Source organism: Artibeus jamaicensis, unplaced genomic scaffold (assembly GCF_021234435.1).
Source record: "Artibeus jamaicensis isolate MK-2021 breed Jamaican fruit bat unplaced genomic scaffold, CSHL_Jam_final contig_373, whole genome shotgun sequence".
Classification (NCBI taxonomy): Eukaryota; Metazoa; Chordata; class Mammalia; order Chiroptera; family Phyllostomidae; genus Artibeus; species Artibeus jamaicensis.
In genome coordinates this window covers 5,830,534-5,858,190 of record NW_026521807.1, presented here as the reverse complement: position 1 = coordinate 5,858,190, position 27,657 = coordinate 5,830,534, and the positions used below count along the sequence as shown (strand labels likewise).

General features: G+C 41.2%; 1 protein-coding gene across 1 annotated transcript; it reads right to left on the bottom strand.

The window, feature by feature from the left end:
* Positions 1-187: 187 nt before the first annotated feature.
* On the bottom strand, positions 188-26,143 carry LOC119047480 (V-type proton ATPase subunit S1-like protein). Its single transcript, XM_053664452.1, has 7 exons — positions 26,054-26,143; positions 19,940-20,012; positions 19,640-19,698; positions 17,950-18,185; positions 6,838-6,888; positions 4,165-4,405; positions 188-490 (listed from the first exon to the last, which is right to left on the bottom strand). The coding sequence occupies exons 1-7, from the start codon at positions 26,141-26,143 to the stop codon at positions 188-190; spliced, it is 1,053 nt and encodes a 350-aa protein (XP_053520427.1).
* Between the last annotated feature and the right edge of the window lie 1,514 nt (positions 26,144-27,657).

Below are 27,657 nucleotides of genomic sequence, written 5' to 3'. Positions count from 1 at the left end.
CAGGGTGAGAATTCTTTTTGCATTGCCCCAAGTCTACCTAAGCAGGTAGATACTTTAAAACGTGTTTTTGGCATGTATTTCTTTTTTTTAAATCAAACCATTTGCATCAGAAGTCGAACAGCAAGAACAGAAAGAGCTCCTTTCAGAGCCCGCTGTGGACTTGGTGAGGGAGGAAAGGTCTGTGCTGCTACACATACATTCTGCGGGTCTCCTGGGCTCTCAGTTCATAGCACTCTGCTCCCTGGCTCCTCAGCAGCTCCTTCTCTTCTGCTGCATCTCGAGCTTTCAGCTGAGGAAAGTGGGCTGGAGAGGGCATGAAGTCGTAGTGCCGGTCCAGATACCGCAGGTAGATGAGCGTGTGCAGGGCATAGGCCAGAACCAGCAGCAGGGTCAGGGACATGGCCAGGCCGATCAGAATGGCTGGTGAGAAGGAAGGGGCGCAGTCTCGGGCCTTGGCAAACCGTCCCCCCTGGATGGCAAAGCCTTGAATCTGTCCAGAGAGAAAGAAGAACTGAAGCGACACAGTCCTTCTCTCCTACGAGCCTGCTTTCTGGTTGGGCTGGGGAATCTGGACCCCTAATTGCCAAATTGAAGATGTTGTGCCCATATATGCTAAATAATTTAAGCACATGATCTAACAAATGTGAGTGCAATTTGGGGACAGTAAAACTAGATTTTTAATCAAGGCTGACCCGGAAATACCTCCAGGATACACGATTTTCATAATTAAGAAACTCATGAAATAAAACCTTTATTTCAACTATCTGAAATAAAACTTCTTTCAATGTTAGGAATGTTCTCATTCATAAACCACAACAGCTGTAGTGTTTCTAAAACTCAATCACACTCAAAATTTTATGTGTTAGTATAAATTTCACAAAGAATTTCATCTCAGTTTGTCTGCCTTTGATTCTGTTGACAGAAATTACAGAGGAAAGCTCTTTTAAGGGAAAAATAACATGATTCCCAATTATGTAAAACATGGAAAATAATAAAAGCTAGCACTTATTGAAGCTTTTTAATGTATCAGACGCTGCTTAACTCATTTAATATTTACAGGAGCCTGTAAGTTACTACTTTATCTCTATGGATGAGGAGACTACGGCATAGAAAAGTTAAGTAACTTGCCCAGAGTCAGGCAGCAGTAAGTATAGTGAAGTTATAATGTGAAAGGCAGCCAGTCTGGCTTCAGAGTCCCTTCCCAGTTTATTCCTCCTCACTCCTGGTGTGTTCCGTCTCTTGTCCCTCCCATCATCACCTCTCCCTTCTTATCTGTCCTGCCCGCAGACTTGGTACTGTTTCTGGAGGAGCGATGCAGCAGCCCCTCCTTACTCCCCACAGAGAGAGTACAAAGGAAAGCTTTCCTGTATGCGAGAATGAAGTGCTTTAATTAGATGGAACCCGGAGAGGTTCAAGTCAACGACCTGGCCCTGATATCTAAATACTGTCACAATGAAAGAAACAAGGCTACAGGGTAATTACTTCAAAGGGAGCAATCCGTTCTGAAAGGCAGTCCCTAAAGTTAGCTGGCTTTTACAATACAACCCTACACTATGTGGCTTCATTTGGATCCCTGGTTAATTTTTTAAAAGTACATCAGAAGATTGAATTATCTATGAGTGCTTTACATTTTTATAACTTAAATGGGCACAGCAGCATTTTTCTGTGCTAAAATGATTGTAGCCACTCACCAAGCCCCAGACTTTCAGGGCCTTGCTCACCCAATTGATTGTCTGCTCTAGAGTGAATCCAAAACAGCTTCTGAAGCAGATTCGTGGCCTGGTTTCTGCGATCTTTGGCCCGCCACCTCTGTGAGGAGGTAAGGGGGCCTAGTCTTCAGATTAGTGACTGAACAGTCAAACTCGTCAGTTACCGAAGTCGGCCTCACTCGATGCTGCAACTGCAGCCAAGGAGAACGTCCTCACACTGACTGCCCTGTAATTCTTAACGAGACTTGGTGAGTCAAATGGTATCTGTGGACAATGCCTCAAAGTTATATTGTCCATCCATTTTCTGGACTAGAGATAGCAAGTACTATGTATCAAACCCACAGATGAGTTTTGTTTGGCCCAGAACTCTGAACACCCTGAAAATTTCCCATTAGAATCCAGATGTCCAGCTTCAACTGAAAAGTCAAAAGATCTAGCGACACTTGCATTCCTACAAAGCAAAGTTCTCTGTGGTTGAATAAAACATGCCCTTTGTGAAGCTGGCACACTTGGCCAGCATCCCCAGCGGGCCTACACAGGACACCTACACTTCAGTCCTAGAATAAGCCCGGTCAGCAAAGCTGCGTGTGTGGGACGCTCTCCCTGGATTGAGCTTGCATTCTGCCACGTGCTTACATTAACGGTGTTTCAACGACACCCAATGCTGTGTTCACTGTGAGGCTGCTGTCCGAGATGCTGGCACCTGCTGCACAACACCAGGGATGGATGTACTGCTTACCACACACATTTTCAGTAGTTTTACGGAGCCCTCGTGCTGGCTGCCCCAAAGCTTCAGAGACAAGTTACTGAGCCCGCTTCAGCCAGGGTGGAGAGATGGGCTTGTGGTTTTGAGTGCCAGCCTCACCAGCTCTAACTGATCTTTCCTTTCTTCGTTTTGCTTAACCCTCATGTCTCTGCCCATTTAGCAAGATGATTTTTCTTGTAGTGTATCTGTAAGTCACCTTAAGTCATGCCTGAAACAAGGTGGAGGCATAAATCAGTCACCTCTTCTGTTCTAATTGGGTGAGTTTATGTGGGAGTTATTTCTTTTCATTAGTACCATCTTACTGTCCTTTCTTCCTGCTTCTTTCTTTGAAGGGCAAGAGAGAATATATATATATATATATATATATATATATATATATATATATATATATATATTCTAGACTCTTTGGAGCTGGACCATCCAGAACTCAAATTCTACCATTTAACAGTGATATCAGTTTGAAAAATTACGTAATCATCAGTGCTCCAGTCACCTCATCTGAAAAACAACGGCCACAGTGCTGACACACAGAGGAGATCATCAGCAGTAGTCATTGTTAGTCCACGCCTGACAGGGTCCTGGTGTTGCCAAGTATATCAGGCAATGAATTCTTTACATCCTTAAGGATAGGTGGGAAATTGAGAAGGCGAAGTAGCACCCAGGTGGCTGAGACGTAATCGGAAACCAGTGCTGTTGGGCTCCAGAACATGCCAGCTCCTTCCTACCCAGCTGCTTCTCACCCCCCAAGGCCGGGCTGGGGTGTAAATATACATGCGGGGAGCAGCAGGAGTAAGGCCTGCATGAGTGTGGGGGGTAGAGTATGTGCCTATCTTTCATGAGATGGACAGCAGTTTGAGCATTTCACCTAAAGTGCCATATGGTGTACTTGAGAGTGACATTGTTATTTACAGAATTATATGCTTATGACTTTGTAATAAAAGATTTTGTAATAAAAAGAGGCATTATTTGTGCCAGACTCTGTACGTACATCTGTATGCGTATGTACCTATTTTTCCATGTATATGTATATATACGAGAAAGACTGGAAAATGCCCATAAAAGGGACAATCCTGTCTGGTATTTCAGCGGGTTGCAAGAACAAGTCAAAGTTTTTCTCACAGGTAAACAGAAGAACTTGATGGATGTCTCTCAGCCTGAGGTTCTGGTGGTGAAAAGGAACCTCTTCTGCCCCCATGCCTTTCCCCAAATACTTTCAAGAGGATCTTTGAGACATTGTTGACTCCCGGGCTGACAGCTCCATTCCTACACTAACTGCCAAAGCCGTCACTCTCGCCACAGCTGTACTGCTTATCTCCCTGATAGGATCGCTGCTCCACTCCCTGGAGGAAATAAAATAATTGTTGGATAATCCCTCTCCCTAGAAGGGCCTCTCACTCCAGGAAGTGTCAGTTGCTGGGCTTAAGGTTGCTGGCGTTCCTCCCGGATAATTTATTAGTGAGCGGACACACCTGAGTGTAAAATGAAGCGGGCCGGCGCACATGTAGGGAGAGGAGACACCCTATCCTATCCAGTTTCACACCTTAGAGGATAAAGAAAAAAAATACTTCTTTAAAAGTATCCACTCCTCTCTTTCCCTTAAACATCTGTGTTTCTATTTCTGGTATTTTTAAACAAACACTGAGTTTCTTAGGCACCAAATACACAGGAGACTATGTTTCTGTTTATTACCTGGAAATCGACAAAAGTGACCTCCCACAGGCTGGACCCGTCGTCCACGTCGCTGGGCAACAGGAGGGCATCGTACTGCGGTAGGCTGCTGACCCGCTGGCAGTGATAGGAATAACTCGAAGGAGCATATACGCCAGTTGCGTTAAAAGTTGCTTGGATTGAATTATTAAAAATAATTTCAATTTGGTGCAAGCTAAACCAGCTCTGCCTGGAAAACTTGTTGTAATTGGTAAGGGTGAATCTGAAAATAATTATAAAACAGCGTTACCCCCAAGCACTGCTTCATTTGCTGACACAGGACATCATCTATAAACAGTACAATGGCGCCCTCTTTCGTCAGATAGTAGAACTGGCTCGAGGACAGCCTTTCTCTTTGCTTCTGAATGAGAGCTTCTGGCTGGGTGGGAATATAAACAAAAGACCAAGGCAGCCCCCAAAAGTGAGCAGTGCAATTCCTACAAAAGGAAAGACACAAAAAGCTTGGCGTTTTTCCTGTTTTAGATCAACACTCGATTGTTATTGCAAAGGAATTGAGAAAAATTGAAATAGACACTGATATGGAATTACCTAAATAAATAATGGTCAAAAATTATAATAATGGCTCTTATTATGTGTCAAGCACTCATCTGTTTTTTATGTACATTTTATTTAACCTCCACAAACATGCAAACAATAGATAATAGTATTATCCTCATTTTACAAATGAGGAATCTAAGACACAGAGGGGTTAAATATATAACTTGTGCAAGTTCATTTACAGGGCAAGTAGTAGAGCTGGGCTTTGAATGCAATCTGGAGACCAGAGCCCTAGTTCTCAGGCATTTTAGAATTGAATGTTCTCCAGCCATAAACATGTCATTAATGTACATATGCCATGATCACTTTTATCCTTTAAAAAATGTGTGACTGCACAGAAAAAAATTCTGGAAAGACAGAGATCAAAATGTTAATAGTGATTACAAATGGTGGTTGAATTATGGGTGATTTTCATTCTCTTCTTTTGATGATGGCTCAATATTTTCTGAATTTTCTGTTACCAATGGATGTGTATTATTGTATCTTAGTTTGAACCCCTACAGAAGCAGACCCTGAGACAGGAATACACACACACAGGGAGTATTTTTGGAGTGTGATCCCAAATTTGGTAATTTAAAACATTCAAAATATATAGAGTGGAGAGAAGAGAAATAACAAAAGAATGGAAGGTGGCCCAAAAGGACACATTATTAAGCTAGTTTCCCCTCTGGGCAGATGGGACCTGATGCCCGTGGGGAACCCTGGGAGCCATAGTGGAAGGCAAGCCTCTGGGTCATCTCACGGAGGGTGAGGGAGGCGGGGTATTCCTGGACCTCTGCTGGTCACTGGTTCTGGGCTTCTGGGGTAGGGGTGGGAGGCAGGGGGTCCGACTGGCCAGAGAAAACTTGCAGGCAAAGAAAGACTGGCAACTGAAAGTTGAGGAGTGGACTGCTGTGCTCTCCAATGGAAACGCCCAAGGGGATGTATGGGTACTGACAGTGTCTGCGTACACCTTTGTCACCAGCAAAAAATAGTCATAAGCTCTTTTCCTTTTGGTAAAAAGTATGATTTGAATTAAAAACATTCATTTCTATATCAAACGAATACACGTACATGTGTTTATTGTGGGATTCTACTTTTCTGTAAGAGTTTCTCTGAAAGGTGAAGGCATGCATTTTCTCAGTGATTAGCAGTGAAACACTGGTGTTCCACTGCATGTAGGCAAGCGTTCTGTGGAGAGAGCTCTCCAAGGTTAAACGTGGTAAACACTGGGTTAATCAGAGGTACCAAGTACAACAACCTTCCTACATACAGGGCTTGCCTTCACAGAAACGTTAATGTACAGATTGACACTGCGCATCTCCAAAAGGAACGCGTGGTGTGCAGTCTTCCCAAGCGTGTTTGACCACAGAACGCCTCTTCTGGGCAATCATCTGAAACACTTGCAGAGAGCGGACACAGATCACAGATCACAGCTTAGGGAAGGCTGCCCTTGCACATTCTGCTGGTTTTCAAGTCTTGTGAAAGACACAGCTGCTGTCTCCACTAAAAGGTGGATCTTACAGGAATGGAAACACATTTTTATAAGAAAAATATGTAATTTGTTACAATTGCCACCCTGTACCCTCCCTTAGGGCAGCTCCTAACTGCTTGGATAAACCACTTTTGGCGGATGTGCACGTCCACACAAAAACACAGAAAATGTAGACCAGTGTTTGAGAAAATGTAGTCCCCTCTGCTAGGGGTTTCAGCTAACAGACACCTTTTCATTATCGTTAAATGACGTGTGGTTCATTGAAAGGAGCTACACAGAACATAACTCCAACCCCGAGCCTCAGCCCTTGGAGCTTTAAATATATTTTCTCCCTTGCTCAGAGGAAAAGGGTAACACATTCTCACATTCGTGTCTTCACGTGTTCTCTAGGTCCCTCAGTGAGGAAATTACAGATGCTTTGGTAAAAACTAAGAAAAGTATTTCTACAAGATCCCATCACGTGACACCACTACTTTCCAGGGGGATTAGGTAGACGGGACATTTCACTGCTTAGCACGTAGCAAGCCCTTGCTGCTGACATGGTGAATGAACAAATCACACTGCATGTGGAGCTGCTATGAAGTGTTGAACCTACGGGACCCCAAAGTGGTCTCCATACCTACCTTATTTCAAGACCTTTGGGATTTTCAGCATCGTCAAATTTCAGAGACAATCTAAGAACACAGAAACAACACAATCCATCAAAGTGGGAATAACCCTTGCTTCACACTATACTCAAAAATCACCTCAAAATGAATCATGGACCTAAATGTAACAACTAAAACTAAAAAACTTATTGAAGAAATATAATAGGACAGTTTTGCAATCATCGCTAGACAATGATTTCTTTAAAAAACACAAAAGTATGAACGATAAAAAATCAATTAATTGCACTTTATTAAATTCAAAAACTTTGCTCTTCAAAAGACACCATTAAGAACAAAAAAGGCAAGCCATTAAATGGGAGAAAATATTCACAACACATACACGTAGAGAATTTGTATCTGGAATACAACAAATAGCATTAACAATTCAATAATAAGAAGACGACCTGTCACCCAAAAAGGGGGTTCCATGGAAAGTAACCTCACTGGGTGATCTGATTATAATTCCTAACTGGGCAGGTCCTGGTGGGTGGTCGTGCCCCAGGAATATAACTTGTTTTTAAGAGGTTTATCTTGGTCTTAAGTAAGCCTTGCCCATTGTTTCTGTGGATCTAGGTTAACACAACTTTGAAATAAGTGTAACCACCCTCAAGAAAGCCCATAATCTTACTAACTGCCCTGTAATTCAATCACTGCTCTGCATTCCCCCACCTCCGTGCACCCGTCCTTACCATCCGGCCTTAATTTCAAATGCGTGAAAGAAGCTGCAAAACTGATGTTCCCCAGAGCGTTTGGGACCTTACCCTCCAGCACATGTCCGCTTGGCTCAGATAAACTCATAAAAAAGTCTCCACAGGTGTGGACATTTCTTAGGTTAACAAAAACCTAACTTGATCAAAAGACAGGCACTTCACAAAGAAGATATACACGTGGCCAATAAGTCCATGAAAAGATGCTCAGCATCATTAGTCATCAGGAAAATACAAAGTGAAGGCACTGTATGATACCGTGGTGCAGTAATCAGCATGGCTCAATTTTTAAAAAATATCTACTCTCAAGTTTTTAATACTGTTACTGAACAGCAAATGGGGCCCTCCTGCCCCCAGCCACCCCCTAGGAAAAATTCCAGAGGCCAAGTTTTTGTGATAAAGGAAAGGAGTCTTTATTCAAAAGCTACACAACTTTGGAATAACAGTTTTCCACATACATTAGTCACCTAAGCCTATTAATTAAGGCTAAAATCTTTAACTCCTGAGTTCCCCTACATTCTCCTTATTAGTTTTTAATTATCTTATGCCTATTGGATCAGTTTACAAATAAAAACAACATAAGATAAAAAAGCTACACAACTTTGGAAGCATGTCAGGCTTCTGCCTCAGAACCTTCCCCTCTGGAACTCCCAAAGAAGAACAACCCAGCCACCCTCTGCCAGGCCAGCCCAATTTTAGGCTACTCCTGGAGTTTTTTCTCCCATCCAAAGTACTGTCCTTTGGGAAATGCAGACAGCTGCAGCTTGATCATCCAGGCACCCTTTTTGAGGAAAATGGCCTGAGAGCCAGTCTCTGGCCCCCTTTTATTTTAAATCTTCTGCCCAAAATTCCACATACGCTAGAGTAGTTCAGCTTCTCAGCCAGTCCAGTCCTCGACTGCTTATCATTGCCTCGAGCAACCTCCTCCTACAGCCCCTCTCTTCCCCCTGCCCTGATTTTATCAATACTGATCTCTATATCAATATCTATATTTATTCACAGCTTCCTGAAAGTTAACAGATTTTCTGGAGCAGAGACAAATTATTACTTATCCACAGGAATAGGCACTTTGCTTCCCTTTTAATGCCGTTCTTCCCCTGACAGCAGGTTGGGAGCCAGATGTCACCCGGCGCAGGCTGGGGTTTGTGATACGTGTGAAGGACACCAGAATTATTATGAGTGGCTAGTAAACCAGGACGAGTGAAACGGGAAAACTGAGACAGATAGTTAAACGACCAGTTTACTGCCATCTAGTAAATTGCAAAATTCCACCTCCCCTAACCAAGGGCACTTGTGAGTAAATCCTTTACACTTCTTCTCCCCAGTCAGAGGGTAAATTGCTTAAATCACTCTCCTCAGGGAGACAGATAACAACAATCCAATTAGTGCCATTTGTGCCAACCACACCCAAGGATGGATAAAGTAGGGGGAATAAATCCCATCTGGGAGCATGAGCGTAAAGCCGATGAATACTGTATGAAGACCATCCCGAGACCTCCCCTAAACTCCCACACTTGAAAATCCTCCAGATGAACGAAGGTCCCAGGGTGCCCTCTCCCTCCTGGGGACATGCCCACGCCTTTCTTCTCTCTCTGGGTTGCCTCTCCTCTACCCTAAGGGTCCCCAACATAGCCTTGCAACCAGGGGTGCAGTGGGCAAGAGCAGCTCAGCCCGGCCAACCCCTAACCTGTCTCCAGGGGCCCCTTTTGTCCGACTTCCCGATGAGTCAGCCCCGCCAGTCTCCCTCTCGTTGCTTCTTCTATCCTAAGCCCTTCCTTGTTTCTCTGTCCCCAGCTTTATTAACATTCTCTCAAAATCTCCTAGACTCGTGTTGTGAAGTCTTTCCACGTGCAGTCAAGAACCCACACATACCACCAACCCGAGGAAGGCCCACTCCAGGCCCGGTTCCCGTCTTGTAACATTATGAGTTGGGGATTTCACGTAGGAGAGAGGCAGCAGTTCTACAACACCTCCTGACACATTTGCTTCCTCAGTGTCAAAATTTCCCTTGGTAATGGGGACACTCATAGATGGAGAACATGAAAACAGTTCTTGGAGGGCAGGGGTTAGGGGGTGAAGGGACTGAGCAAAAAGGAAAAAGGACTCGTGGACAACAGTGTGGTGGCTGTTGGGGCTAGAGGGTACAAGGGGACTAAATGGTATTGGAAAAAATAAAATAAAGGTTAAATTAAAATTTTTCCTTGAAAAGAAAGAGGGCACGTACCTGGGTACCCGCATCAGAATGGAAGCAGATGAGTTTCACTGGCCTTCGTATGGGAGCAAATAGTTCACCATGACGGAGGCCCATGGCTGCCGGTCTAACACCACGGCAGGTCAACATGTGTCTCCAAACGGAAGAGAAGAAGCCTCTCTGTACTTCCAAGCCCAGGGAAGCCTCCCCAGTCCTGAGCTCATTATCCCCTGACGTGTAAACACTTTCCTCTGAAAAAGAATCTCTTACTTAACTGTGAGGCTTATCTTTTAACCCAGGTCTCAGTGAAAGGTATACAGAAATTACTAACCATGGGGAAACAAAAATATTTCCCCCACAGTCCACTTTGACCACACCAGGTGCTGGTGAGGATGTGAAGCAACAGGAACTCTCATAGGATGATGGTGGAAAGGGAAATGGTATAAGCACTTTTTCAAAGTTTGGCAGTTCCTTAAAAAACTAAACACGTATCTACAATATGTCCCAACCATTCCACTGTTAGGTATTTATCTAAGAGGAATGAAATACATGTTCCTACAAAGACATGCATGACTGTTTACTGCCAGTTTATTTGGAACATTATCTAAAAAGTTCAGAAAAAAACAAAATTTCCATCAAGAGGTAGATGGTCCCAAAAAGCTGTGGTGTGCGCACACAGTGGAGTGTTTGCGACTCAGCAGTTAAAAGGAACGTGCCCTTAACACGTGCAACAACAGGGAAGAATGTCAAAATCATTACGCTAAAGTGAAAGAAGCCAGACTATGAAAGCATGTACGCCACGTGATCACATTTATGTAAAATTGGAGGAAGCACAAACTGACCTAGGACACAATGACAAACAGTCAGGGGCTGCCTGGGGAGGTGGGGCGGCAGGAGCGAGGGTTTCCCAAGGAGCACGGAAAGTCTCAGGGCGACCGCAGCGGTTGCTGTGTGCACTGTGGGGCGGGTTTCATAGGTGGACACACGAGTCAGAGCTGATCAAATTGTACACTCGAAGTGCTATTTAGGACACTTCACTTACATTTTAATAGGTTAAAATAGGAATGATAAACTATATAAATAATTAAAAGGGAAAAATGTTAAAAAGGTAAATGTTCAAAGGATGACAATGGCATGTGACATTATAACATATAGAAGTTACAACATCTCAATATGTTATAAAACAAAAAAGCAAAAGTACCTAGATATAAGATGTTCAGTTAGAAGTTTTAAAAATACCACGCATATATAACCTCATTCATTTAGTTCTACTTACTAGGAAATAGAAATGTCAGTGACTGAGCTGGTCTATTTTAATTCTATTTATGGAAAAAAGAAAGGGACATTTAAAATAAACTTTATAAATAAGATTGCTAAGAGAAATATTTTTACTTTCTAACATCGTAAGCTTAGCCACCTTAGATACACTCATTAACCAACACACTAGAAGCTGATTTACTCAGTAAAGCGAGATTTCAGCAGTATTTCGATAGTCTGTTACAAATTACTGACAATACTTTAAAGAAGGAAAATGCATGTCTTGAATGCACGTCTTAAATTTTAGTGGTCATTCATTCTAACAGAAATTTCTCTGGTTCTGCTATGTGGCAGCTAGCAATGAGCAGCCGGAGGGGAAAGAAGGCAGGGCCCGACCATTACGATCTAACAAAGAACTTAACACAGGAGGCTGGAAACAGAAGGAAGTCTTGTCTCACCAATTAACCCTGCGGGCTGAGCCCAGTCTGACCAGACTGCCCATTGTTCCGAATGTCAGAGCAGAACTATGATAGCAGGAGGAGGGGAGCCCTTGAAGGTCTGTGTGAATCGTCCCCACCAGCCGGGAAGGAAAGCCTTTGTAACTGTCCCAAGGTCTGGGGGTGGGAGGAGGAGGGAGAACCTAGAAACTCACTAACGTACACAACAGTAAGCACTGAACGCCAACGGTTAGCACACTCAGGTTAGCTGAGTGCTCACTGACAGCCAGGTGCTCAAAGGTGTAGAACGGCTTACTAACAAACTTATTACCAACTTTATTTCCTCTACGGGGTGCATTCAGATTAGCCAGGTGCCTACTGGCAGCTCTGTGCTCTTGTGTTATCATAAATAAACTTGCTCTCTCATTCCACGATACATGTACGTGTTTGTCTCTCACCTGGATTCTTATCTTGTGAGCAAGGCAAGAACTGAGGAGGGAGAGCCCCTGACTCAGGTCTCCCTGTAACATCTTTTGGTGCTGTGACTCATATCCCACCCTTGTCTTCTGCTGCCCAAAGCACAGTGAATACAGTCCCACCGGGAACGTTTTATTGCCTGTTTCACCTTCAGGGTTAACAGGGCGACGCACTGGTAGGAGAAAGGGGTATTCAAACATACTGGGCCTGTGTTTGGAAGCAGAAACAAAGATGCGATCTAAATTGAGTGCTCAGGTTTGCCTATGATCTGAATACTGAAGAGGAACATCCTCCCTCTGGTCTGAGTTCTCGGGCACCCCTATGTGAGTGGGGGCCTTGTGGAGGCATCTGGGGTTTAATCCCTAAGATGTGTGGAGACCTCATAGGGAACTCCCATCACTGTAGTATAACTTTGGCTCATCCAAGGACGTGCAAAATAAGGGTTGGTCACCCAGCACTCTGAGCCCCCCTGACTGTTTCGGACAACCAGGGAAGAGACCAAGGCACATAGGACAGTGGGGGGGTGACCAAAGGTGTAACGGTTGGCCTCGGGGAGCCTCACTTACAAGGAGCACACTTTGACCTACACACAAGTCCCTAGTCTTTTCTGTCTCTAAAACTTGGCTGAGGGAAGAATAGAGTTGAATCATTGCTCTGTTGTAAGTTTGCTGCACCTCTCTGTGCCAGAGGCTTCTGGCAACTTTATATCTTTCCCCTGAGAGGTAGTGTTGGATTTGACAGGCAAGTGTCTTGCTCTCTCCTTCTCTGAGAAATAGTCATGGCCCTTTTGGTCCATGAACCTTTTATATCCTCCTAAATTCTAGGATCCCAAGAGAATTCTTGCAGCCAGGGAAGCAGTGGGAAGGGGCAGCTTGACCCAGGATCACCCCCTGATTCTGTCTCCAGGCCCCCTTTTCCTCCAACTTCCAGGTGAACCAGAGCAGCCCTGCCTTGGCTCACTCCTTCCCTATGACTTTGCTAGGGAGTCAAAGCAGGCCACCTAGGCTCTCTCTTTTTAGTTCCTCCTCCCTAAGTCTTTCCTTTGTTTCACTGTCCCCAGAAGCAATAACTGCCTATCTCTCCATGTACAAGGAAAAAAACAGTACTTTTAAAACGGAAGCAGCCCTGGCTGCTGTGTCTCAGTCGTTGAGCGCTAGCCTGCAAATCAAAGGGTCACCAGCTCAATTCCCAGTCTAGGGCGAATGCCTGGGTTGGGGGCCAGGTCCCCAGTAGTGGGGCACATTGTTTCCCTCCCTCTTTCTCCTTCCCTTCCCTTCTCTAAAAAATAAATAAATAAAATCTTAAAAAAGAAAGCTGAAGGCTGCTGAAGACTGATATCTCCTCCCCCTCTTCTCCAGCTTCATTGCAGTTGTCAAGGTAACGAGATGATAAAACAGCTCACTTTTGAGCACTGCGTGTATCTGCCAATGGGGCAAAGAACTGCTTCTGAAAGGTATCATAAATTGATTAACCTCAAGAATGATAATTAATTACTTTTGGTTATCACTAAAAATTGAGAATTCTAATCAAGTTGGCAGAAAAAATGGTTTTGGGAATCAAAAATAAATGATAAGACTGAAACTGGGTTAGTGATTTCTAGACAAGTTAAAAGGGACTAGGAAAGTTGCAGAAGGATTGCGTGCATTGAAGAGGGTCTGTGCAAGTTGAAAAACGATCGTGCAGAGGGAAGAAGCAAAAGAGAAGGAACTGAGAAGGTGAGAAAGGGTGGAGGAAGGGACACACAGAAAGAAAGGACATTGGAGTAGGAAACTCAAGGAGGGAAATGGAAACGAGGAAAACTAGGAATAACTAAGAAAAGGAAAGGCACATAGATAAATGGCAAAGATAATTTTAATGACAAATGAAAAACCCAAGAGCTCCCTTTGACTCTCCAAAGCCAATTGTTATTACCCATCAGAAACCCCAGGTACGATTAGATAATGGAAAACAAATTAATTGATTCAAATGTCATTAGAGAAAACAAAATCCTTCATTAATTGTAATCACTGGTTTATGACCTAACTTGGAATGATGTACAAATAGTTCTCTTCCACAGCTAAACAGTAAGTAAAAAGCAACATACAACAGGAGCTGCTAGGGTTTACACTGATGGGCTAGTCATGTTCAGCGTCTCATATGTCAACCAGGGAGTCTAGCAGTCAGTCAGAGCCAATATGTAAACCCCTACCACCGACATAAGGCAGGAGCACAAGCAGAGGGCATGGAAGTTTCCTTTGAAATCTGCCCCAGGGAAAGAGTAAGGCACAGGAGAAGGAATTTCCCATTGAGAATGAGAGGGAGGCCTGTGGGGGGTGCCTCAGAAACGAGGCTTCTCCAGACTGAAATGTTTGGGTTACACAGTCAAGTTAACTATTCTGAAAACCCCCAGCCAGCCAGGGTGGGGTTACACAGTCAGGCTAACCATTCTGGAAACCCGGTGTCTGAGAGGGGACGCCATTACCATCTCACAAAACTGTTCCCCTCTGGGGGCCATCAGCACACTTTTCCAAGATCAGCCGATTAGTAAGCTCCTTCTCTTTGGTCGAAGGACGACAGGGACAAACCCTCTCATCCCCTGGAAGGATCTGTCTTAACGGAGATGTCTGTTCTGGACACCCAGGGCCTTGAGCCCTCAGGTTCGGACCCCAGGACACTGGGCTCTCTAACCTTCTTTCCTTCTTCCAGATGGGGACTGGATTCCTTGTCTCTTCATCTCTCCATAATCAGAATAGCTTAGTGGTCATAAACTGGCTCTACAACTAACAAACTAAACCTTAAACACAGCCATGTGGAGACCATTCTAATCTCTGGGCCCCTCTCCTGATGGAATAGCTCAACAGCCTCCATGCTTCTGACACTCCAGAGCTCTCTCCAGCAGTCCTGGTTTCAGTGAGAGCTGTTAACACTCTCCACTGCTCAGTAAAGAACATGAGGCCTGATTTCAACAAGGCAAATTCAACCATCATTCAGTGGGAATCTTTCAAGTGTCAGGCACTGTACCATAGCCTGGAAACAGAAAGAGAAATACAACCTAGAGAGTCACTCAAAAAGAAGCTTCTTTTAACTTTTCCAAACTCCCTACCTGCCCACATTTAAAATGGATTCTGAATCCTTCAGACTATAATTGCCTACATTCAAAATACAGACAGAGGCTAGAATGCTCCGTTTGTAGGGCTTTGACTATTTAACGAGGCTTCCATACAAATCTGTCTGCCAACAATTTGCCTTTACCTGAACGTTGTTTCCGAGCACTAAAACATGGTCATCTTTTTTTAACCTGTGCTTTTGACCTCACATAGTTTGTCTTTGCTTAGGTTTCTTTTTTCAGCAACTCCCTTTCTGGTTCCCAAGAACATCAGATTCCTAGCCAGCACAGCAAAGGCATCTCACATAGCTGTGTCATTCTCAGGAGTCAGGGACACTCAGTCTCAGCAGCTGCTCCTTGACCATCTCACACCCTGGGAAGCCTCCCACTCAGCCCCTTGGCTGGGCTCTCCAGGGGTTGACTGGATGACTGCACACTCGCCAGAGCAGGGCTCCAGAAAATATAATTGTGGCTACATTCAGTTATTGCTCTGAGTAGAAATGAAATCAGAAAAGTCAGGCATTCGTGCTGCCTGTCACTATCAGAACCAGTAAGTAGAGACAAGGATAGAAGACAAGTGAACCTTTATGGGCACTTTATTCAGATGCCAGCCATCTGAGAGGACAGCAGATAATGTACCCTCAAAAAACCGTTTTAGCATCTCATCTCAATCTAGAAGAAAAGGGCAGGTAAGGGGTTTGGGAAAAAGGTTAATCGAATAAGAGCTGCAGTGATTATTTTCTTCATATTGCTTTATCTGATGATCAACTATTCTTTATCCGCGTCAAGGGCATTCCATTCCTGGTACACAATGGCTCAGATACCATCCCTGTCAGATCACTTGATGACCCCCTGGGACACAAAAGTTGGGTTGCTCGTTAGCCTCCTGCAGTCACTAGGTGATGTATTTCAGTTCTTGGAACACCAGCTGTCTGCAGGCATTAATCACATAAGCCTATCAACTGTAACTACTGCTAAAACCTTGAACTCTTCAGTTCCCCTATCAAAATTCTAGGGCAATGACCAAGAAGAGAAAGTCTGGTCCCGCCCAATTATTAATGCGTGCATTGCAAAAACCAAAACTTCTCTAGGCCTTTCCACCAGGTAACTAGACACTATTTTTTTCTAGTTATCATCAGCATGTTAGGAAGGTATTTTAACCTTCCTAACAGTACTTCAAACAGCACTTGACAAATTTTCAGAGTTCTCATGCATACATTTCCTTAGTTGATTTTCACAATCCTATGAGATAGGGCTGAGAGAGGAGGTGAAATGTCACTATTAAAGATGTTTTGGACCCCAGCTCTATCACCATAGAAAATATATAATCTCAGTAAGTTCTCCAACCTCTTTGCATCCTGAGTTTCTCACCTGGAACACGGATAATAATAGTACCCATGACTTGGGGACTTATTCACAATAGAATTGTGCAGAATAACAGACATTGTGCCTGTGAAGTCCTTGCACGATACCTGGCCCTTGGTCAGCGCTTCAAGCCTGTCAGTTACAATTAATAGGCGCCATCATTCCCATCTCACGGATGATGCTCCTGCGGTGGCTCTGCTTTGTGAAGTCACAGAACTGACTGGCAGACGTGGGCCTGGAAGCCAAGTTTTCATTCTTTCTGCCTCTGGGTTCCCACTGATCATTTTAAAGCCCAGCTGAGAGCTGTGGTGCCCCGTTCTTCCCCACAAATATCCTGAGGTCAGGATGAGTGGAATCAAGGACAGTCAGTCAGCCCTGGACAGGCAAGACGATCCCCAGGCAATCAGACTCTCTCGGAGCGGCAAACAAAGAGCCACGCAGGGAATCAATTAGAGCCTGAGGGAAAAGTCCTAAACTCTCAGCAGGGCTGGAGTCTCTATGACAGTCATGCTGTAACAGAATAAACAAATCTGGGAGGACTCTGGATGCTCATGCTTATAATTCCCTAGTTCCCTAATAAGAGATAGTTATTCTGAATAACAAGATGCTTGCTAAGACTTGTAATATAACTTGTAAGCCTATATTAATACAAGCCATTTTGTCCAACATCAAGAATTTTTAAATGAGAATTTCAGGAATAAAAGAAGTCTTTCCAGCCAAAGTATATAAAAATAGAAAGAATACGCACACATACAGTATGTTATGGCTTATACAAAGCATTCTGCTCATATAAACCAGGCCAGAACAGAGTCTTCTTAAAGCCTCTATTATACCAGAAGATGTTGAAAGCAAGGAGATTTACATAAAGTAAGCGAGACATGCCAGACTTCCTTTCCTTAGAGCAAAACAAATACAAGAAGAAACAAATTTGCTTGGATGACTGAAAAGCAGAGAAAGGCACTGGCAATGGATCTCCTCTTCAAAAAGGATATTTGTTTAATCTGCTCATCTCAAATCAAACATAATCATTCTAATCATTTTGAAATGTCCTGAAGAATTCTCTGATATTAGGACATTCAAAGGTATCTTTGCATATTTGCAAACAAAGTTCCACAACTTCAGACTAGAATCAAACACCTGCCCTTACGAGAGTCAGGTTTCTCTGTTTCCCCCACTAGAATATGTATGGCTCTGCTCTGGGATGGGAAATTTCTTCTCTGATGAGACCAAAGTAGTTTGACACCTCAAACTTAGAGCTGATACTAGGTCTGGAATCTGTTTCTCTTTTCCAGGATGACTTTGAGAACCTTCGTTTTCAGGTACCTGATTTCCCACAAAGTATTGTAACAATCAGCTAAAGGGTTCAGAAGAAAATTGCTGAGGAAAAAACAAAATTTTTAAAATTTCTAACTTGGTCTTCCATTTTAGACATTAAACATTCCACCATGGATGTATGTCAGGGTCATGTACAAAGGAACCTACTTCTTTTTCTGTAATGACAGAAAACTGGACCACCCAGGTAATGAACTACATTCACTCTAAGAGCTTCATCTAGTGCAATGGTCTTACTTGGCACTTTCTTCACTGCAGTTTGAGTTGCTAGCATCCACTGTTGCCTTCTGGCTGAAAGCTTCCTCTGTAACATCCAGCCAGGTCTGGTTCTTAAACTTAATCGTTATTCTTTTGGCCCAAAAGAGAATGCAGGGAATTTCATCCTTGGAGACATTAACTGGACAATCATGGCCGAATGCATTCCAAGGTTCTTTTTCTAAATGCGCTTGTCTGCTCAGATTGTAGTTCAGGGCCTAATTGAGAGAGAGAGAGAGAAAGAGCAATTTGTTTCCATGGTACAACAGGCATTTTGGAAGTCAAACAGCTAATTTGCAGCCTGTTGAAACCCTAACCTCCCTAGCTCTGAAGTTCGCACTATCGTGGGGCAAGGAGAGGAGTGGACCAGGCCACAACAAGGTAGTAGCTATACCGGAAAGGTGCATAAGCCCAGGTCCACAAATCACCAAAAATGGAAAAGATCAAATTTAAAAAATAAAAACTTCGCAAATAACATTATCAATATAGACTTTAGAAAGTCACTGTGAGCGGGGAGAACGCGGGGATGACTAGGTGGAGCACAGCCAGGTTTTCGGGCCGTGTGACTGCTATTCTGTATGGTACGGCGATGGCGGACGGGTGGCATTATGCACTTGGTAAAGCCATAGGTCATACAACACAGAGAGCGAATCCTAATGTAAACTGTGGACTTTAATAATAATTTATCAATATTGGCTTATCAGTTTTAGCAAAAGTACCACACTAATGAAAACTGTTAAATATCGGAGAAATTGGAGAGGAGAGGGACTGAGGAAGATGGGAACCTTCTGTACTTTTTGTCAATTTTCTGTAAACCTAAAACTTAAAAAAATTCACCATGCCATATGATACCAATGGCAGTATTCTCATCAGAAAATGACATCATAAGAACCCAGATAATGCAGGACTTCAAATAAAGAAGCTAATATGTTAAAGAAAACAAGAGGCTTTTGGAAATCAAGCGCAGTTCTCCAGACCATTACGTCCGGCAGAACAACTTGCAATATTGCACATGTTCTGTGTCTGCACTGCCCAGCGGCTGCTGTGGCCGTGACTCGCTGGAGATGGCCAGTGCCACTAAGGAGCTTAATTGTTCTATTTTACTTAGCATCATTTCCTTCTAATTTAAGTTTAAATGCCACGTGTGGCTAGTGGCTACTGTCATGGACAGTGCCGGCTCTAGGTCATTTAATGCACGTAAACTGCAAACTAGTTTCTCATACCGTTCTACTTCTTATGAAACCTTTGCTGATTTCTAAGAAGCCTAAGATTATGCACTTTAGTGCCTGACTCTGGAGGTCACAAGGGCAGAGCTATATGTTAAAGAAGATCCATTCATCGAGGTCAACCCTTCCATACCAACTACTCCAGGGTAAGTACAACTGAAAGAGGACTGACAGGCAGCAGCGACCCAAGCTTGCCTGTAACCAAAGATAGAACGGTGCTATAGCGAGCCTGTCTGGAAAGCAGCGGAAGTCCCACTAAATATTGCAATGAAAATATACAAGAAAAGAGAAACTTAACTATTATATTACTATAATACATTTTTCCAACATTCAAACAAGAATTTTATTTATTAATAGAATTACTTATATTTTCAAAGTGGCTCTGACTTGATTAAAATGTGTTTAACATTTATAAGATATAATCTAGTTTCCTAACACAGCCATACCTGTGTGATCGGTATTGTGAAATTCTGGATTGGTTTCATATTTCCAGGACTCGGTTGATCTGTCAAATAAATGGGTACAGATAGGGATTTATTCATGTAATTCAGTGACAATAATACGCTAAGCACTGCGAAACATACCAGGCATGAGCCTCCCTTGCTCACCATTTACAATACACTAGTTTAAAAGAGTTTCACACGAGATACCCCCAGTGCCAGCAGCGATGTGCAGGGAAGGCCGTCACAGACAAGACCCTTCCTGACACCCCAAGGCATCAATCACAAAGCAGTCATAGGTCTTACCACTCTGTATAACCACTTCCTTGTTTGAGGATGTTTGAGAGCTGAAACAAGAAACAATTGAAATTAAAAGATGCTGAGCAAATTTCAGATTTTAGAGGAAGTTTTAAGAACATTTCAGAGTTAGAAGAGCAGGCAGAACCTTAGCCTGTCAAAACCGCCTGCACTTTGTATGTTCTTCAAAGAAATAAAGCATAATAAAATCTTATACGGTGAAATTTTACACTACATTGTACTGTTAACATAGTAAAGGGAAAATATTCAACCCTTTTTATTAACAAGACTCAATTGCATAAACAAGGTATCTTTGAATATTACAAAGAGGTAAATTATAATATATATCCTTCTTGATTTCACTCTAAACATGCACCACATATGATTTCCTTTTTATAAAATTTAAAAACAGATTGTTACATTCTTTTTTGAAAAATGCAATTTTATAAATTTTATAAATATTTACATTCTTATATATAAACAATCACAAATATTTTCCATGTTATTACATATTTTCTCACATAATATTGAATTCTATATGGTATTATATCACACAAATGCATCAATTTATTTTACCAAATTCCTATTAAATATTTAAGATGTTTACAGTTAATAAACAATACTACATTGAACGTTATGGTGGATTGTTTGTTCATACCCCTGAGAAGTTCCTGCAGGTACATTTCTAGAAGTACTGTTGCTAAGTTATAGATATGTACACCTCTTTATTATGAAATATTGCAAACATACACAAATTTAAACAGAAAAACATGGTATACACACCCAAGTACCTGTCCCCATTCTCCAGTGTCGGTAACTATCAAGTCATAACCAATCTTGTTTCACCTATAAGTTCACCCACTTCCCTCTTTGGTATTATTTTGAAGAAAATATCAGAAATCATTCCATTTAAGTATATATTTCTAAAATATAAGAACTTTCTATAATAGTAGCCCAATTGTATCTAGAAAGCATTAATAATTAACATTAAGTGTCATGTCAGTGTTTAAATCTCCAACTATCAAAAATGTCATAATTTTTAAATATTTTATTGTATATTTCAAACTTGTCATAAGTTGTAACTGCAGTGTATGAGAACACAGATCAAGCTACATACTTAGTGATGTCTGTCCAGCACCTACATGCATTGCCAGCATATAAACTCATAATATTGTTATAACTAGAAAAACGTGTACCACATCTCCTGAGCTGTATGGGAAACATAATTTTAGCCAAAGAGTTATTAAGTCTATATCACAGTAAAGTGCTTCAGAATTAATTATATGGAGCCAATTACAAATTAAATGCATCATTCACTTTGTAGCACAATCTTTATTATCTAATGAGAATTTCTGAAGATGACAAATTGGTTGGTAACTGTGATGTCTATTAGTTGCTGTTAATATATTCATGAATGCATAAAATTATGTTTTCACTTTACCAGCTTTATTGAGGTGCAGTTCAAGTACAATAAACCGGATCTATTCAATGCGTACAATTAGATGTACTTGGGCACCCACATAGACCCAGGACACCTGCCACAGTGAAGAGACATCCCACACGTTTCCCCACACACTTCAGCAGTGGAGAGACGTTCCCTCCACTCTCAGCCCAGGCAACTACAGAGTTGCTTTCTGATACTCAAGATTTAGTTTGCATTTTCTAATATTAGAAATAGAATCGTGTACATATTCTTTAGAGCTTGGCTTCTTTCGGTCTTAATGTAATGACTGAAACTCAATGTTGTTAAATGAATCAACATTTCATTCTTTTTTATTGCTAAGAAGTATTTCATTTTATGGATAGGCCACATTTTGTTTGTATGTGCACCCATTATGGACACTTAATTTATGATGTTTTTAGTTTGGAGCTATTACAAATGAAGATGTAAGAGCTGCCAGGTACAGGGGTTTATGTGGAATATGTTTTTTAACTCAAAAGTCGAGTGGCTGCCATGAAATAAATGTTTACCTTGAAAAAATAAAACCTCCCAATCAGCTTCAGTGCATGAGCTTTCGTGTGGCTCCACATCCTCGTAACATTTGGTAGTCGGTCTGTTTAATTTCAGCCATTTTATATTGTTCACTGATGAGCCAGTTACTATCTTGCAATTGCTGTACGAAGAAAAATTGTAGTATAGTAACTGGCTTGTCAGGGACCAGTGTATAGTCACACTGATGTGAGCAGAGATTTGACTAGAGTAGCAGCTACACTAGAGGGTGATGGGGATGAAGGAAAGAAAGGAGAGGGCAGTGTTGAAAACAGAAACTTTGTCCATAAACACAGGAAGTAGTTAGGTACCATCTAAAATGTATAAATTGAGAAATTGTCTGCACATATTTAAATCACTGCACATATTATTTAAATATTGTGGCAGTATGGGATGGTATGATTGTTCCCAATGCTCTGGAAACAATCGCAGAGACGTGTGTATCCCTGCCCGTGGGCAGATATCTTTCAGCCCCTCCCTGCAGGTGAAGAGCACTTCCTGCCCCAGCATCAGACTAGGCTACATGTCTTGGACGGGCCAATGGAATGTGAGTGGAAGCAAGAGTGTGCCAGTTCTGCGGAAACTTGAAGAGGAGTTGCCTATGTCTGCATGTGTCTGCCACCTCTTGCCCTTTTCCCTCTGCCATGATAATGGCAAACCCAAATAGGGGCAGCTCTTTCAGTTTGGGTCCTGGAGTGAGAAGACATGGAACACAGAACTGAAGCAGGGCCATGGCAGCCCACCTGTAGCTGTCAACACACAGCATGTGCGTGTGCAAGAAACAAATGTTTGAGTTTGTTGCTAGAGAAAAGTGACTAAACAGGGGACCATTTTTCTATAATTTATTATGTGTCTTGGTAGCATTTGAATTTTTAAAAACCATGTACACGAATCACTTTGATAAATATTTCTAATTTATTCTGTTTAAAAAGATGCCTTCTTATAAAATTTTATCAAATAGCATTCTAATTTATACAAAGTCTCTTGTGAGTAGGATTAGCATGAATCAGTCCTCTGAGCCCAGTTATTTCTAGAAATACTAAGCATGTTAATTTCCTGAGAAGCAAAAGTAAGGCTCTGATCAAAATAATTATGTAACTACAATAGAAATATACTTGAGCCAAAGATCTCTATCTACCTAAACTCCAAACTCTGTAGTGCAAGTTAAACATTAACTGAACCTTTGAAAGAAGCACTAATGCCTAGAAAAAACTTCGTAAGGAGCTTCAACTTTTCTAACATCACACTATACACAAATAAAATTTTTTAATTTCTTTAATTCAAAAATCATATTTCATGATTCATGGTTAAGTATTCATGTTTAAAACATCTTAATGAATAGCCCTGGCTGGTGTGGCTCAGTGGATTGATTGAGCATGGGTCTGCGAACCAAAAGGTCACTGGTTCAATACCCAGGCAGGGCAAAAGCCTGGGTTGTGGGCCAGGTCCCATTTGGGGTATGTGAGAGGCAAGGGCACATGGGTTTTTTCCTCTTTGTCCCTCCTTCCCTTCTCTTTAAAAAGAAATAAATAAAATATTTTAAATGTCTTAATGAGTAAAAAACAAAACTATGAGATAGATTTTACCTAAATAAGATAAAAATTTATCAAGTCATTTGGAATATCTATTTAGCAGAAGAGTTTAGTAAATGCTTATTGAGTAAAAGTATATGAATGAATGAATGAGCTACCATATCATTAACATACTTGACTTGAGACTTTACTCCACTAATTAAAATTTTTCATGCATTTACTAATGAAAAGCTGTTAGCAGATATTGTAGTTTTATTTTCATTTCAATAAATCTATGGTCACTAACACACAATAATGCTGCTATACTTCTTTTTTAAATAAACTATGATTTAGATAGTCCTTGCCCATACCAATAAGCCTGAATTAATGAGGTTTTATGGGAAGCCATTATCTCAATTGAAGATAATATATATACACATTTTTGTATCATTACATAAGCTCTAGACTAGAGTAGGAATTAAACAAATTATCTGTGGGAATAAACTGAGAAACACTGGCTTAAAAAGAATTAAACCTACATCTTTGGCAAAATATCCAGACCCCTTTTTAGTAAAAGGGATCTCTGTAAGATCTGAAAAGTAATCTAGGGCTCTAGGCTTGTCATGGCCGGTGCCATGTTTTTGATGTACCAGGTATCCCAGCATGCGTCTCTTGAGTACGCCCTGATGAAAGTGGAGGTGAGCAGCCCTTTCACAGTTCTGCTGAGGACGAAGACCACATTCCCACCAAGGCCTACAAGGCCCTGAAAGACCTCAGCCTCCTGGCTTGCTCAGCTCATTTCACCTCTTCTGCTCTGTGCTCCAGCTCCACTAGCATGCTTTAGTTCAGTTCCCTGAATGCTTCATTCTCCCTCTTTCCACATTAAAGCTTAGCACCTACAGTTCCCTCCACTGGAAATGTTCCCCATCCCCCTATTCCCCATATGCCCTAGTTATTTCCTTCGCATCCTCCAGATCACACATTAAATATCACCTTTCAATGCCCCTAACTACTCAGGCTACTTCAGATCCCCCTCTTACATGTTTTCATAGCCTCCCGCACTTTGCTTTCACAGCATGTTTTGCAGTTTATTTGTAATAATATCATTCATTAATGAGCACCTCCCCCACTAGATTAAAAGGCAGGGACTATATCTGTTTTGTTCCCCATTGTAGACCCAGGGCCTAGCAAAGTTCCCAGCGATTTAAAAACACCGAGTATTTAAAATACTTGGTTTCATCTATGAATTATCTAATAAATTAATGAACACACTCTGAAAGGGAAGTGGGCATGAGAGATCCCACAGGAGCCTGTGTGAGAGGGAAGGACTTCCTTTTTGTGCATAAACACAAACTGAGGGAGGAACATGTAAAGGACAGTGATGACCCTACTCTTCCTCAGCTTAGCAAACATGTAGTGCACTCGTATGTTGTATACAAAACGTAACACCCTTCCTAGAGACTTAAGAACCTTAAATGCCACGTAGAGTGGAAAAATATTTTTAATTTCAGATCCATACTTTAAAAGAATATTCACAAAACAGCAGCTGTTGCTTTCTTCATAATAAAATAATATGCCATGTCATTAGACTCAAATAATCATTGATTTATGTAATTTCTAGGGTTCTTTATGAAGCTTGGATTATTTAAAAACCCATTAACCTTGCTTCAAAAACAGAAATGGGGTTTTTACAGTTCTTGGTGTCCATTTACCAGTGTAACATTATACAAAGCAGTCATTTCTCTGTAAACCAGGTGAGGAAACCCTGCTAAGGAATATAGGTCACTTACCATTAGAAAGTGAACCTAAGGGAAGTATACTAACTGATTTGGAAACAAGGAGGGAAAACAAAATTTAAAATGGCTGTGCTTATACTTTTTATCAGCTGGTGACTTAAGAATTATTTAACACAAGTTTTGGCAGATCATCCTGCTTGCCTCTGTCCTTTATGCCAAATCCTTTGACGCATCGTTGAAATGGTATATAGTGAGTAACTAAGAGATATGATATGTTCATTGCTATTCAGGCTCTGAATATTACTCCTTATATAGAAAAATCTCTATATGCTCCCTTAAATAGTATGAAAAGAAGCCAAAAGGACAAAGAAAATAGAAATAGAAATTTTGCTTGTTAAGTTTAAATAGTATGTACTCTACACAATTACTGTCTCCTACCAGTTAAAATTATTTAACATCTTTTTTTTTGAAAAACAGGTTATACATTTCTAAGGCTTAAAATTTTTTCTTACTCTCTTCTCACATAATAATGGCAGGAGAAACTGTGAAACTAAAATTTACTCGTAAGTCTAAAAGAAACCTGAACACTGATTTGAGTCATTTTCTCATAGATATATACTTGGGTACATAACACAAATGTCTCTTGAGTATTCTGAAAAAATAACTCTTCCTTCTTATAATAAAGATTACATCTTTATCTCTTATTTATAAACTCTAGTTCAATGAGTTTAGGAGCTGCTGAATTATCTAATCTAATTCTATTTTGAATTTTAAACAAAATGTGGCCATGCAACAATATTTAAAAATACATAGGACCACCAATTTCACACTTGCACTTAAGTTCACAGATGCGTTACATTAAAAGACATGCAATTACTCACCTTACATTCCTCCTGGCAAATATTTGGTCCAAAGTTAGTGAAAATCCCATAGATAAAAAAATAAGTGAAACAGTAAACAAGATTTTTTTTCCCATTAAGAAATAAACCTGTTTCTTCAAACCGAGCACATCTGTTAATTCATAAATGCAAACAAAGCAGAGATAGTACTTTTCATGCCATGTGACTGACAACATACTCAACCAATGAAAGGCAGCTTTCCCAGGATGTATTATGTGTGGGGCAGGGTATTGGGAGGAGCCTGCTACTGCTTAATTTGGAGTACAGAGTGAAACCTATGGGTCTATTTAGGTTGTCTGATTACTCATCTCAATGAAAGATCATTAGGGAAAGATTTTTAGAGAAAAGCTTCAAAAACTCTTTTTGGAAATTGGCATTGTTTTGATACTCTAACTCAGTAAGAATTTCATACATTTTTGTAGGAAGCAATTAAATTCTCCTAAAAAAAATCCAAGAATGGTACATTATTATATGCATTTTTCAGGTGAATAAAAGAATAAAGATCCTGAAACTTACTTAATTTTACTTATGTGTCCTAGTTCACACTTCCCTCCTGATCTCATCCCTCTCCCTTCGCTGAGAAGCATGAAATGAAATAGTAAAGAACACTGACTGCCTTTGGAGTCAGACAGCACCTGAGGGCACTCCCAGCTCCAGCCCTGACCAGCTATCAGATATTAGGCAAGTTACATTTCTTCCTGAGTCTAGTTTCCCCTCCTGCAGAGAGGAGATAAAAGTACTTAACTGAAAGAATCATTGTGAAGAGTAAATGAGGTCCTAAATAGCCAAATCTATCTTGAGAAAGAAGAGCAGAGTTGAAGGCATCAACTTCCTAATTTCAAAACCCATTAAAAAGCTAGAGTAATTAGAACAGTACAGTACTGGCATAAAGACAGATATATAGATCAGTAGAACAGAATAGAGAGGCTAGAAATAGGATGCCAAGAACACACAACGAGAAAAGAACAATTTCTTCAACAACTGGTCCTGGAAAAACTGGATATTCACCTGCAAAAGAGTGATATTGAATCCTTATCTCATACCATACACAAAAATCAAATCAAAATGCTTTAAAGACTTAAAACCTAGAAGAAAGCATATGGGAAAACTTCATGACATTGGTCTTGACAATAATTTCATGGATATGACATGAAAGCACAGGCAATAAAAGCAAAAATAGGTAACTGAGACCGCATCAAACAAAATAGCATCTGCACAGCAAAGGAAACAATCTAAAGAGTGAAAGACAACCTATGGAATGAGGGGAAATATTTTCAAAAGGGTTACATCAGAAAATGTCTAGTAAAGGATTAACTTCCAAAATATTTAAGCAACAAATCAATGACACAAATAATCTAATAATAACAAAATAAATAAATAACCCAATATAAAAAGGGGCAAAAGATTTGAATAGACATTTCTCCCAAGAAGGCATACAAATGGTTAACATGTATATGAAAAAGTGGTCCAATGGGAGAATTGCAAATCAAAACCACAAAGGGATATCACCTCATCCCTGTCAGGATGCCTATTATTGAAAGAACAAAAGACAAGTGTTGCCAAGTACATGGAGAAATTGGAACACTTGGGC